The 12,675-nt window shown below is 64.9% G+C and overlaps 2 protein-coding genes across 3 annotated transcripts; both read right to left on the reverse strand.

Moving 5' to 3' along the window:
* Positions 1-1,605, reverse strand: LOC306653524 (cysteine-rich protein 1). 2 transcript variants are annotated; one of them, XM_079126543.1, is made up of 5 exons: positions 1,444-1,605; positions 520-614; positions 375-432; positions 256-302; positions 1-126 (listed from the first exon to the last, which is right to left on the reverse strand). In XM_079126543.1, exons 1-4 carry the CDS (start codon positions 1,481-1,483, stop codon positions 262-264), a joined length of 234 nt encoding a protein of 77 aa, XP_078982669.1. In that variant the 5' UTR covers positions 1,484-1,605; the 3' UTR covers positions 1-126; positions 256-261. The 2 variants fall into 2 exon arrangements, with proteins under 2 accessions (XP_078982669.1, XP_078982668.1); XM_079126542.1 differs by having other exon boundaries at positions 1,309-1,573.
* Positions 1,606-7,825: 6,220 nt separating this feature from the next.
* On the reverse strand, positions 7,826-12,612 carry CRIP2 (cysteine rich protein 2). Its single transcript, XM_079126541.1, has 8 exons — positions 12,550-12,612; positions 9,642-9,736; positions 9,517-9,574; positions 9,236-9,376; positions 9,085-9,153; positions 8,912-9,006; positions 8,488-8,545; positions 7,826-8,397 (listed from the first exon to the last, which is right to left on the reverse strand). Exons 1-8 carry the CDS (start codon positions 12,590-12,592, stop codon positions 8,330-8,332), a joined length of 627 nt encoding a protein of 208 aa, XP_078982667.1. The 5' UTR covers positions 12,593-12,612; the 3' UTR covers positions 7,826-8,329.
* Positions 12,613-12,675: the final 63 nt, after the last annotated feature.

Below are 12,675 nucleotides of genomic sequence, written 5' to 3' on the forward strand. Positions count from 1 at the left end.
TTCCATGTATTCAGGTTTATTGAAGGCAGGCGGGGCTACTGAGAGCCCTAGGTGTCTGGGGTAAGGCCTGGCATCTGCTGAACTGGCAGTGGCCCGGCAGGTAGCCAAGGATAGGGTCTCCACAACCTGTTCAGAGAGATGGAATTCCTGAGTACACCTCCCAGCCCTGCCACCCAGCCCCCTGAGTAGTCAGACCTGGGGGACATCTGCATCCTGAGAGGGACACGTTGGATGGGACTAGAGGCAGGACTATACCTGGGTTTACTTGAAAGTGTGGCTTTCCGCTCCACCACGCCCAAAACCTGCAAAAAGACAGAGAGGGTCAACCGGGTGGGGAGGTGAGCAGGTGGGGGTGAGGGGCAGCGACAGCGTACCTTTGGGCCCAAACATGGCCGAGTAGCAGGGGTGGTTGCAGTAGGGCTTGCCTTCATGCTGCAGAGAAAGGGTCTGTGAGGAGCTGCCTCCGGCCCCAGCAGCCCCAGCATGAATCCCCTCGAGCGTACCGCAGCCCGCACCTACCTCGGCGTGGCCCCCGGAAGTCAGCGTCTTTCCACATTTCTCACACTTCAGGCAGGGCCTATGCCAGTCCTTGCCCAGCGAGGTCACCCGCTCCGCTGCCAGGAACACGCCCGCGTGAGACTCCACTCTCAGGCCCCGGCACACCCACCCCTCACACCCCTCCTCCAGTCCACCCACGCTGCGTTCTCAACCTGGCCGCCCACGCTGGTCTCATCGTGCCGGGTGCCTACAAGGGGAACACCTCCAATCCCCGGCACAACCACGCAGAAAGGTGCTGGGCCTGGGCCCGCCCCGAGGGCGGCCTGAGGGCTGGGGTGGAGAAGGCGGCCCGAAGGCCTGGGGTCAGGCTGGCCGGGCGCCGGGGCGGGGTGGAGCCTGCGGGCGCCCTTTTCCGCGGGCGGGGACCGCCCACTCCCTCCCACCCCGCCCCGGGGCGCGCGCGGGGCAGGAGGCGGGCGCTCCGCTGCGAGCGCGCCGGGACCGCGCCCGGGGCGTCGGTTTCCGCGTCTGTTTCTACTTAGCGCTGGGAGGGGAGGCCCCAGCCCCGCGTTCCTTCCGAGCCCTTGGGGACCCCGCCCAAGGCGCGTGGACGGAAGGTGGAGACGCAGCGAGGCCAGGATCACGGAGGCAGGGGTCACCAGGTCAGGGAGACACATGGGGGAGCGGGGGGAGACAGAGACCCTGAATGCGAAGAGATGCCGGGACCGTCCGACGCCGGGGTCCCACCTCGCACCCGGACGATCGCGGGACAAGCGGGCAGGTCGGCTCCGAGGCGGCGCCCAAGACTACCTGAGCGGCCCCCTCCGGGTCCCCGGGGTAACCAGTACGCCCCACCCCCACCCCGCAGGGTCGCCCCCTCGGCCGCTCTTCCGCGTCCGGCCTGCACGGCGCGCGCGGGGAGGCCCCGGTGCAGGACTCGCTCACCGAAGTACACCTCCTTGTCACACTTGGGGCACTTGGGCATGGCGACGCCGAGCACCGACGAGCTCCTAAGGCTGAGAGGGAGCAGGCTGTGGGCGCGAGACTGGGTGGTGCCCGCAGGTCCAGGCCTTTCAGGGACCCCGGCGCCCCGCCTCTTAAGACCGCGCCCCTGGAGTCCCGCCCCCGAGCCAGGGACTTAGACCCCGGGGACCTCTCCACCAGGCGGACCCGCCCAGAAAGATCATCTGGTCCACGCCCGCCTCTGGGCAGGACTCCGCGTGGCCGAGGGTCGAGCAGAGGCGTGGGGTCCCTCTGAGAGGCTAGGCTGCCCCAGCGGGTCCACACCCCACGCCAAGCAGCCCACAGTCCCAGATCTGGGGCAAGGGGCTCTCCACTCCTGGAACACTTGCCCCGCCCCGGGTCGCAACCGGCGGGCACACGCCAAAGCCCCAGATCAGCGGGAGCCAGGAGGGGACGGGTCAACTAGCGTGAAAGATTTCTCCTCGCGTTCTTTGACCTGCCCTCTCCCAGAAAGAGGGCTGGGGACGCATTCCCAGAGTCAGCCTGGTACCTCTCCAGGAACCCCACTCGGATATCGCAACTCCTGCGGAGGCCAGGAGGCTCGCCCCTCCCGGCCCGCGCGGGGCACTCCGGCCTGTGCCAGCTCCCGAAACCCAGCTGCTCTCCGGGAAGTCCACTGGACCACAGTCGGAAGGTCCCTGGGGAACTTGGAAGAGGGGACTCCAGGCCAGGGCAATCCCTCCTCCACAAGGATAGAGGAGCCCAGGCGCGGGGACCCATTGCCTGGGGGGCTGGAGGTCTGGGCGGGTGAAGGAGGGTGCGGCCATTTCCAGGCAGATGACCCGCGCGGGGGCGGGGGGCGGGCCTTATATCTGCGGGAGGCGCCCCAGCACCAAGAGTGGTCCAAGTCCCCGCCTACCACGGGGACCTGCAGAGGACCATCTGACCCAGCCTGTTGAGAATAAGGGCTGGGACTCGGCGCTGGCCTACAGACTCCTGGGCTACGAGGTTGCTTCTGCAGCCTGGCCCAGGTGACACTGCTGGGGCTCCCATCCTGCCTTAGCCCAAGCCTCACCCTGGGTGGGAACCCCTTGGCCCATCCCTCTATGGAACCCTCCGGTGCTGGGTCACTGTCAGCCAGGCCCACCTCTCCCTGGGGCAGAGGGCTGCCCTCTGTAGAACTCCTTCCTGCTGTGGGGCACCCACAGGAAGTATCCAGCCTTGTCTCCATCCTGGCGCAGCACATATGGCCCTTCCTCTTCTTTTACTGCCCCCTCATTATTCACCCTGTTACCAGCATCCCCACCTCCTCTCAGACACCCATCTCAGAAAACAAGGTATCACCCTGGGCCTCTCCAGTCCTGTCCCTGCAGCGGTGCAGGAGGCCATGCTCCCTGACACCCCAGGACCCTGGCCTTGCCCCAGGGCGCTCAGGGAATAGAAGCCATGGTGCCAACATCCCAGGATGCGCCCTACCTGCTCCTCACTGAGCCACAGCTGGTGGCGTGAGGGTTGGAGTTCCCAGGGCTGTGGGATGACCAAGGTCCCACGTGTCCCTTGCAGAGGCCACACTCCAGGGAGTCCCCCATACCTGCAACCCAACGCCGTGTCCTGCCCCTGACAGTGCTCACCGGTTCCCACCTTCCTCCCTGGGACCCCTCTGAGGCCACAGTTCTGCCCAGGGCTGAGGTACTACTGCAAGTGCTGGGGTCCTTAGGACATTCTAAAGCCCCTTGTCAGCTGGGTTTTCCAGAGCGGAGGTGCACACAGACTGCAAATGGTAGGACCCCCAGTCTTCAACCTGAGACCTGGACCACCTTCCTATGTGCCATTGTGTGGTTTCTGGACTGAAGGCCACCAACACAACCATCTTCCTCTCCAACACACCCCTTAGAGTTTCCTTGGCTAGTCTGATACAAGAGGCCAAATCCTGACTTCCTTTACCCGCTGACCTCAGTCCTGAGCACAGCAGGGGCAAGAGAGAGCAGGGGCCAGGAGGGCAACAGGAGCTCAGTGAGGGCAGAAACGGAGCAGAACCAAGCAGTGGTCCTGGCCACAGGAGGGGAGGCCGTGGAGAGCCAGGACAGTCATGGGCAGAGGGCTCTCGCTACTGCAGGCCCCTGGAACCTGACCACATACGTGACACACTCACCTTGCTGTTTCTGGAGAAGGCCAGCCACTACCAATCCTGGGTGTGTGTGGGTGGAGGCCATGAGCACCTGGCACAGCTCTCCCACCTCCACCAGGATGATGTACTGCAGCAGTGGGAGGGACCAGGCGCCTGTGACACACACACACAAGCACGTGTGCGTGTCCGGGGGCCTGCAGACATGGCTGTGTGGGCTGTGTCCATCAGGTGTATCTGGTGTTGTGCACAGGGTCTCTCAGATCACATGGGCACACACATTTCTGTCCTGTCTCCACCCCACCTTTCCCAGGGCTCCTGGGAAGGTGCTCCACAGCTCTCTCCTAAAGAACATTTGCTGGACCAGGTGGAGGCAATGACCTGGTCCTTGTCCCCCTTCCACTGCCCCGCCCCAGGGATGGCTCTTTCTCCCATACCCGGACTCCAACCCTGCCCTGCCCAGGGCGCCACTCCCCCTGGAAACTGGCTCGGCCTTCCCTGCTGTTATTTCCCGTTACCATGTTCACGGGGTGGGGAGAGCCATGGGGCATGCCCCTGGCTGGTACGCAGCAGTTTTTCCAGATGCACACACACACGCAGACCACATCCCTGCAACTCTCCCGGAACTTCAGCCACAGGCTGATGTGGCCTCACCCTTTCTCCTGTGCGCCCCACCCACCCTACTGTGGGGGTGGATACCCCTCATCGGTTGCTGACCACCAGTCCCATCATGCCCATCTCCAGCCGGGGCCCTACAGCCTCCCTGATACGCCAGCCCCCACCTAGGTGTAAGGCCTCTCGCTTCAGTTCACCTAGCCCCTCCTGACCCAGCTTCCTGTGAAAGGGGACCACTGACTAGGTCCAAAGGGTCACCCTGCCTCAGGACCACTGGTCCGGGTAAAGGCCCTGGCAGCTCCAACTCCTGCAACTGCCAGGTGCTACTGGAACGTGTCGCACAAATGGAAGGCAGAGTGGTGGGCAGGACAGGACGCTGAGCTCCCTAGCTGCCTCGCTGGGTGCCTCTGTGCCAGAACATTCTGCCCTGTACCAGGACAGCACGAGGGCACTGAGACCTGGAAGGGTGGGGGTAGATTCCTCCTCCTCTGCCCAGCCTTCTCTCTGCACACGCCCCTGCGCCCTCAGCTGGCCAACCAGAGAAGGCAGGGCCAGGCCCCTTGGGGACTAATGACCGCTGAGGAATCCCGCCACCCACCCCCATCGGGAAAGTTCAGCTCCACAGGGAAGAGCCCTGGTGGCCCCTTCCTTTGCAGACTGTGGCAATGGCCTCCAGCCTCCCCTTCACATCCCTGAAGCCCTCACCCAGCACCTAGCCTTGTGACCAGCTCAGGGTGTAGACAAGTGTGAAGATGTCCCCCAGGGCTGGAGGTGACTGGACCTGCCCTATGTTCTCTGCACCCAGATGCATGCTCTGCCAGCACACGCTGCTGGGAATGATGCTGAGCCCGGGTACAGACCAGGCTCAGGCCGACCCAGGGCCACCCTCCCGCCCCACCCCTCCCTGCAGGCCCAGTCCAGAACATGCACAAGTTCCCAGGCCTATTTTCAGTAGCTTGTCTCCTGGGAAGCCTGCTGGGCCAGAGATCTGACCCCAGGGGGGTCTACTGGGACACACACTGGGGTGGGGGTGGGGAGGGACTGGACACTGTGCTTCCCAGACCAGCTTCCCTGCCCTCCAGGTATCATACCTTGGCCCAAGTGGACAGTTTTTTCCTTTCCTGAAAGTGGTATAGCCATGGGGGTGATGTGGGGGGGGGGGGCTCTGCTTGTGGGGCTGCACCCTCTGCCTGGGGCCCAGAGTCTGACCAGATGGGGTGTCCTGCCCTCCCTTTCCTGTGGCTGTGCTTGATGCCCAGTTGGCTTCCTAGAACCAAAGCCCAAGCAGAACCACCTCAAATTCCAGCCTTACAGCCCAGCAGCTGAGGCCCTGTTTATGGCTCTGAGCCCAACCCCAAGCCAGTCAGGCCCTGGGAAAAAGGGCTGCCCACACCTGGCCACTTTGGTCCCTAGCCAGTTCTGCCCTGTGCTCACTCAACAGCACAGAGCCCAGGGCCCTGGAACATGGTAGTCTCTTGATGCCCAGCCCCCTGGGCTGCAGTCAACAGCCAGTCAGCTGGACCCAGGGGCGGGAAGGAGTCATGCCGCCCCATTCCTTCAGAGGCTGGAAGAAGCTACCCCGAACTGGGATAGGGTCAAGGAGCCAAGAACTGGGAAGACTCTGGGGAGAGGGGTGCCCAGGGTTGATGCCAGGGTCGCTGGCCCAGAGGAAGGTGGGATGAGCCTGGAGGGTAGGCACTGGGAGCCTGGAACTCAGGGGCAGAGGGAGCCTCAGGCTGAGCTTGAGTCAGAGGCAGGAGGAGAGGGTGCAGGCAGGGGCTTGGGGGAGACCTGGCAGGGAAGGCAGCCCTTGGACTGCAGGGTGGGGTGGTGAAGGAGGTCCAGACCCAGCACCGCTCTCCAGGCACAGCTCATTGGGCAGAGTAACCTGGGTATGAGGGTCCAGGTTTCCAAGGTCCTGAAGCAGGAGCGAGGTGGTCAGATGGCATTTTGGAGCAGCCTCACTGCTGCAGTGTGAGTCAGAGGGTGAGTGGAGACCGCAGAGGCAGCCTTTGGGCCGGCGGGAGGAGGGCGCCAGCTCCCAGAGACAAAGGCACCCATTCCCCGCCTCCCGACCATCTTGGGGGCGTCGGAAGCTGGTGCCACTAAAAGGGTGCTTTGGTGGTACAGCGGACACCGCCCAGCAACAAGGCCCAGACAAACAGTAGCTGAACCGCCCGGTTTCCATGACAACCCCCTTGGAAACAAACATGACAGCATCGCCTTCCCGGGCAGGAAACCGGCAGGTCCTGCCCTGCTGAGCCTGGGTGGGGGAGCAGGCCGGCCCCTCAGTCACCGCCACGCCTGGGGCAGGGGGATCTCCTCGCCCCAATATGCCCCCGCCGCGCTCAGGACTCGGGGAAGGCCCCTGCAGTTCCCCGGAGGCTGCGGGGCCTCCAGGAGCCTCGTCCCTGCCGCTGGGCGCCAGAACTCCTCCAGCGGCGGGGCGACAAGAGCCGAAGTGCGGGTCCCAGCTGCGCCTCTGAGCCGAACCTCCTCCGCCTGGGGCGGGGAGCGGCCGCCACCGTGGGCCGCTAGCCGCGCGTCCCGGCAGCAGTCCAGACGCGGGCGGGGGAGACACTGCCAGACACCAGAGCCCGGGGCGGAGGCTGCTCGCAGGACAATGCGCCCGGCTCTGGGCTCAGCCACCCGCTGGCCGATGGCCTGGAGATCGAGCTGAGGACCTGTCCCCGAGGTGACCAGGCCTGGGAGCTGCTGGCTTCTTCAGGAGGGCCGGGTATCTGCGCGGGGTGCGAGGCGGGAGCAGGAGCCGGCAGCGCGGGTTCGGCGGGGACGGGGGCGGGTCCTGCGACGCCCAGAGCGTGGAGCCTGAAGGGCAGGGGCGCCCCCTGGTGGGCCCGGAGGGTGGTAAGTGGAGGGAGCGCAGACTGAACGGGTTTCCCTAGCTGCCCGGGCACCCTGGTTGGAAGGGCATCTGAACCACATGAGGAGGCCAGGGCTCTATCATTGCAAATCCTTTTGGGCAGGGAAGGAGCCCGCGGACCCTCACCTGGAAATGACCACCCTCGTTCTGTCCGTAAGTCACCCTGCACACCCGAGACAGGCCAAATTCATGAAGGTGTCATCCTGCGGATTGCTGCAGGGCAACAGCCGTGCCTGGGTCTGGTCTGACTGCAAACTCGCAGCCCGCCTCTGGGCTGCCTGCTCACTCTGGCCCCTACACACCCCTCTGCCAGGGTTCCTTCTGGCCACCAGTGCCTGTTCCCTCCATTGCTTGTTCTCAAGGCCCACCCCTCCTACACCACCGGTTTCTGATGCCTGCAGCTGTTTCCAGGGTCCAGGTTCAGCCCCAAGGGCACCACCCTTCCCCCAAAACTTCACCACGACCCAGGGCTGCATCCTGCTGAATCCCACGCATCTGCCTCTCACCTGGGCCCCTCCCCAGGAGCTGCCCTCACCTCCACACAGTTCTGCCCCCTCCGCTGCCCACTCCCCCCAAGTGTGCCACCACTGCCCAAGCCAGGTCCCGAAGCTGGGGAGCTTCAGAAACATCTCAACCCCACCAGGAGCCAGGCCCAGGGACACTGGTTGGAAGCGTCTGTGGACGACAAAAGGACTTTGTGCTGGATTCACATCCATCCCACAGCCACAGACGGTGTATGGTCCTGTGATCCTCAAACCTTTTATTGACAGCAAAAGTCTTAGCAGCTAAGTGTAATAGGGGTGAGTGGGCAGTGTGGGAGCCAGGCAGAGGGCTCCTGGCAGGGGTGTGCCCCGCCCTAAGAACATGGTGAGCTTGTGGCCATCACTGGCAAGCTAGAGTATAAATAATACTGGTGGGCAGGGATGGGCAACAGGTAGGGAGCAGCACAGCTTCCTCAGAGCACCAGGGACTGGGGGACACGTGGGGACAGACACACAGAGAATGCTGGGCATGGGGACACACAGGGCAACAGAGGGGGCAGTGAGTAACACATGGACACCACAAGGGTTGGACACACCAAGAATCAGGGCTGGACTTGAGTGCTGCTCTGGGGACGACCTGTGCCCTGCTTCCAACTCGTGCCCTGGGCTGGCAGGCAGGACGCGTTGTCTGCCACAGAGCCAAGAGACCCGGGCAGGGTCAGCAGACGGCAGGCAGGCCCTGCCCCACGAGAGGCTGCGCACCTAGGGCTGAACCGTGCCTTCGGGGTCCCTGTCGTAGATGTAGCTGCCCACAGCCCCAGTGTTCACTCCTGTGGAGAGAGGCCGGGCACCAAGAAGATAGGAGTAGGGGCCTGGGCAGAGGAGGGGCACCCACACCCACAACCCCTGGCCACACTCACCCTTGGGTCCAAACAGTATGCCATAGCAGGGCTTGTGGCAGTAAGGCTGGCCGTCGTGCTGTGGGCAGGGTGACAGGGTGCTGGCACAACCTCCCTCTGCCCCAGGCGGGTCCCTACCGCCTGCAATCTCCTCCCTGGGAGCGCCAAGTCCAGGCCTGCTCGCTTTGGCAGGGTGGGGAACAGCGCCTCCACACCAGCATGTGCAGCATGAGTCTCCACTTGGCCACCAGGGGGCAGCCCTCAGCCTGCAGTGCCCTCCCGGAGGGCCTCTCCCAGGGCTGCGGCCACGGCCCACGGACCCTGCCTGCAGTGCCCCTGCCTACCCTCCACCCGGCCTCTCCAGGGTCAGGTGCTCCTTCCCGCTCCCTCGGGCTCCTGCCCAGTGACCCAGCCCCTGGGTCCTCACTCACAGGGCCCTCCTCACCTCCGCATGCCCACCCGGGGTCAGCGTCTTGGAGCAGCGCTCACAGCGCAGGCAGGGCCGGTGCCAGTCCTTGCCCAGAGATGTCACCTTCTCGGCTGGAAGGGAGAAGAGCCATGGAGCCCAGCGCAGCACAGGACACAGGCTCCCGGCAGGGGCAGGGCTCCGTCACTCACCAAAGTAGACCCTCTTGTTGCAGCGAGGACACGTGTTGGGCTCCCCAGTGAACGTGGTCACGCTGGAGGCTGGAGGGCGTGGGGCCAGGTCAGGGGGGCCGAGGCCACCCACCCGCCCCCCGCCCCCCGCCCCCGGCAGAGCCAGGCCCACCTTTGCTGGGCCCCTTAGGGGGACCGCTGGCCTTCCGCTCCTCAGCTCGGGCCACTGGCACCTGGATGGGGCCCGTGGCCTGTGGGCCCTCGGCCAGGGGCTTCTCATAGATGTAGGAGCCGGCACCCCCGATATTCACGCCTGCGGACGGCAGGCTCGTGGGGCTGTGGCCGTGGCCGTGCCCATCCGCCCTGGCACACGGAGCTTCTCAGAAAGCACCCCTCCCACAGCTCCTGGCTTTCCAGGCCACCTGGGACCCCAGCCCTCCCAGGGGCACGCACCTTTGGGTCCGAACAGCGTGGCGTAGCAGGGTTTGTGGCAGAAGGGCTTCCCGTCGTGCTAGGCAGAGAGGCTGGGTCAGGGCCAGGAGCCAAGACGCTGCCCGCCTCCCCAGGGCTGACCTTACCTCGGCGTGGCCCCCTGGCGTCAGTGTCTTGCTGCAGCGCTCACACTTGAGGCAGAACTTGTGCCAATCCTTGCCCAGGGAGCTCACCTTCTCGGCTGCAGGCGGCAGAGGGTCAGGGCAGTCACCTGCCCTCCCCTTCCTGGCCCGCACCTTCCAGGCCCCGCCTGGATGCCCGCTGCAGGGCTCCAAGTTGAGCAGGCTTCCTGCCCAGGGAAATTCCACCCCTGGGCCAGGCCCTGCTCTCCCTCCAGGTCCCTGTCATCTCTAAGTGGTCCCGAAACAAACACCTTGTAACCCCCTCAATGCCTGTTCTGACTGACCCTGCTTACACCTGACCCTCCCTGAAACACCTGTCTCACACACACACCTGCCTCCCTCACACGTCACCAATCCCCCCACCCCACAAGGTGCTGGAGCTGGCAGAGGCCGGCTGCAGGGGGAGCAGCCCTGGGCCTCCTGTGGGACCCCCAGGCAGGACCCATCTGTCTATATGTGGCTCCATCTTCCTAGGCCCTAACCCCTCCCCCACCCTGTCTCCTGCGGCTGCCACTTTGGCGCCAAAGGTCTGAGACCAGCTGCCGAGGGTCGGGTGCCCACTACCCCCACTCCCGGAGCTCAGGCTGCTGAGCCACCTCCCAATGGGCGGAAGCGTGGGCCTCCCAGTGGACAGAAGTCGGGCCTCCCCTTGGGAGTAAAGCAGGAAAAGGGTGGAGAAGAGGGCAGGAAGGAGGGCTGGAGCAGAGCCGGAATTCCAAAGGGAAGGGGCCAAACAAGAGGTGAGAGGAGGGGTGTCGTGGCACTAGCTCTGGCCCTGCTCAGCGAACTACCGGCAGCTCTTTAGGTTCCCATCTGCAGTGCACGCGGACCGCCAGACCCGGCAAGAGGTGGGAGTGGAGCCCCAGCAGGGCACAGCGTACCCTGAGGCCTGGGGGTATGGCTCTGGGTGCCCCAGATGCCTGGGTACAGAGCCCTGAGTGCTGGTTCTCCAGGGTCCAGGCAGAACCTGCTGAGCATGGCCAGGCCAGGGCCATCCTCCAGGACCACCCACCCCTCCACAGAGGAGTACCTGCTTATCTCCCCTGACACAGACCAGTCAGGGGCCCCACTGTGTCCACCCAAGGCAGATGGGAGCTGGCTGGGTGGAAGGGGGGGCATGGTCCTCACCCAGCCTGGCATCTTTTCCTAGCACTGCGATAAGGAGGTTGTTGAGATGGCCAATGGCAGTTGTGGCAGCTGCAGTCCAGGGCTGCCAGAACCATGCTCCTCTGGCCAGCTCTGGGCCGTGGGCCATGTGGGGGCAGGGAGCTGACCCTCAGACCCACTGGCTGGGTCGATGGCCACATCGACTTGAGTTGGGAACACAGAATCGATTGGGTCTAGCAGCTTGGAAGGGAATGGGCTCCCCACCAGGCCCCATGTGTTCTTGGGGACACAGTCACAACATCCTGAGGTTCCTCTAGCATGTCCTAGCTGGGATCTACTTAGGTGTGGGCTGCTGGGGTGCAGCCAGGTGGTGGAGTGGGTAGGGTTCTGGACCACCCCCCAACCCTGGCCTGGCTTTCTGGCAGGACAGAGCCTACTGGGCTGAGAAGCCTGTTTTATTTGGGCTTCCAAGCAGGCAGAAAGCTTTTCCGGGTTGGCCAAGGCTCCAGAGAGTCCCGAGTTAGGGACTGGGGCAAAGTCATGTACAGTCAGACTGCAAGGGCCCTGGGACTGGCTCCTCACCCTGAGCCTTGAAGGGACAAGCCCTCTTTGGACAGGGACTGAGGGCTGGGCCAGCTCCTGAGGAGGAAGCAGGAAGCCCCTCAGCTCCTGGTCATGCCAGAACACTCCAGGCCAAATCCGGTCCCTCCCCTCTGGGAACAGCAAACAACAGTGTGGCCTCCCCCCCCCCCCCCCCCCCCCCCCCCCGCCCCCCACTCCTCCTCCTGTCGGCTGGGGAAGCCCAGTGGCTTCCTTCACATTCTGGCCTCTGACCACCAGTGGCAGACTAGGGAAGGGATCTTATCTGTCCTACCCTTCTTCTATCCTCATTTCTGATGCTAAGTTGTCCCTCTGTCAATAGGCAGGGACTTTGCTACCCTGGGAAAGTGGGGACTCAATCAGAAGGAGCAGGTCAGGAGAGGCACAAACCTGGGACGTCAGTGATCAGGTCAGGGGGCTGAAATAAGGGACTGCCTGACAGAGACCAGCTCCTCTGCCTAATACTGCCTCCTGCCCTAGCGGTCCTGCCGCCCAAAAGGTTGGGGTCTAGGCCACCCATAACTCTAAGTCCGTGAGGGCCTGCGAGTCACCCCCACCTCCACTCCACCCCACCCACCCCGGTGTGAAACCGCGGGGGTAACTCGCCAAGGAAAGGAGCTCGTTGGGACATGCAGGAGGCGCGGGAGGCCAAGGTCGCCCCCGCTTGGACTGAATCCCGACGCAGCCCAGACCTAGACCAGCGGCCTGGGTAGAAGCGAGTGGGCTCTGGGGTCACTGCTTGGAGCCAAGTGAGCCAGAGCCACGGGTCTGGAAGGGCTGCCGGCCGAGACCCGCGGGTACGACCAGGACCCACAGGAGCGCGCGGGACGCGTCCGGAGAGTGCCGCCCCGCCCGACCCCGCCCCGGGCGGCGCAGCCCGAGACCAGCGATGTGTCCGCGTCCCGAGCGCGCCCAAGACCCTGGCCCGCGGGGGCTCGTTCCCGGAGGGATGGCTTTACCGCTCAGGTTCCCGCGCCCACCGCCCCCACCCGCAGCTCCAGCGCTCGGCGTGGCCGCCCCGGCCCCGCGGCCCCACCCTCCGGCCGCACCCGCGTGGGTCGCTAGGAGAGCCGGGCTCCGGCCGCGCGCCCCGACCCCGGCGCACGGCGGGGCGCGGCTCGGCACCAGGGGCGGGCGGCGGGCCGGAGGCCGGACCGGCACTCACCGAAGTACACGGTCTTGTAGCACTTGGGGCACTTGGAGGCCATGGTCGGTGCGCCGGGTCACTCCGCGCCCTCCGCCCGCGCTCGTCTCCGCGCCGCCGCCCGAGTCCGCCCCGCCCTTCGGCCCC

The sequence above is a fragment of the Sciurus vulgaris genome (genome assembly GCF_902686455.1).
Source record: "Sciurus vulgaris genome assembly, chromosome: 2".
Lineage (NCBI taxonomy): Eukaryota > Metazoa > Chordata > Mammalia > Rodentia > Sciuridae > Sciurus > Sciurus vulgaris.

Coding starts and splice junctions, on each gene's coding strand:
- LOC306653524 (XM_079126542.1), bottom strand. CDS start 1,483: ATGCCCAAGTGCCCCAAGTGTGACAAGGAGGTGTACTTCGGTGAGCGA. Junction 615..1,308: donor ACCCGGAGGGGGCCGCTCAG/GTAGTCTTGGGC, acceptor TGTTCCTGGCAG/CGGAGCGGGTGACCTCGCTG. Junction 433..519: donor CTTCCGGGGGCCACGCCGAG/GTAGGTGCGGGC, acceptor CTTTCTCTGCAG/CATGAAGGCAAGCCCTACTG.
- CRIP2 (XM_079126541.1), bottom strand. CDS start 12,592: ATGGCCTCCAAGTGCCCCAAGTGCTACAAGACCGTGTACTTCG. Junction 9,377..9,516: donor CACGCTGTTCGGACCCAAAG/GTGCGTGCCCCT, acceptor TGCCGTCCGCAG/GCGTGAATATCGGGGGTGCC. Junction 9,154..9,235: donor CCCTAAGGGGCCCAGCAAAG/GTGGGCCTGGCT, acceptor CACGCCCTCCAG/CCTCCAGCGTGACCACGTTC.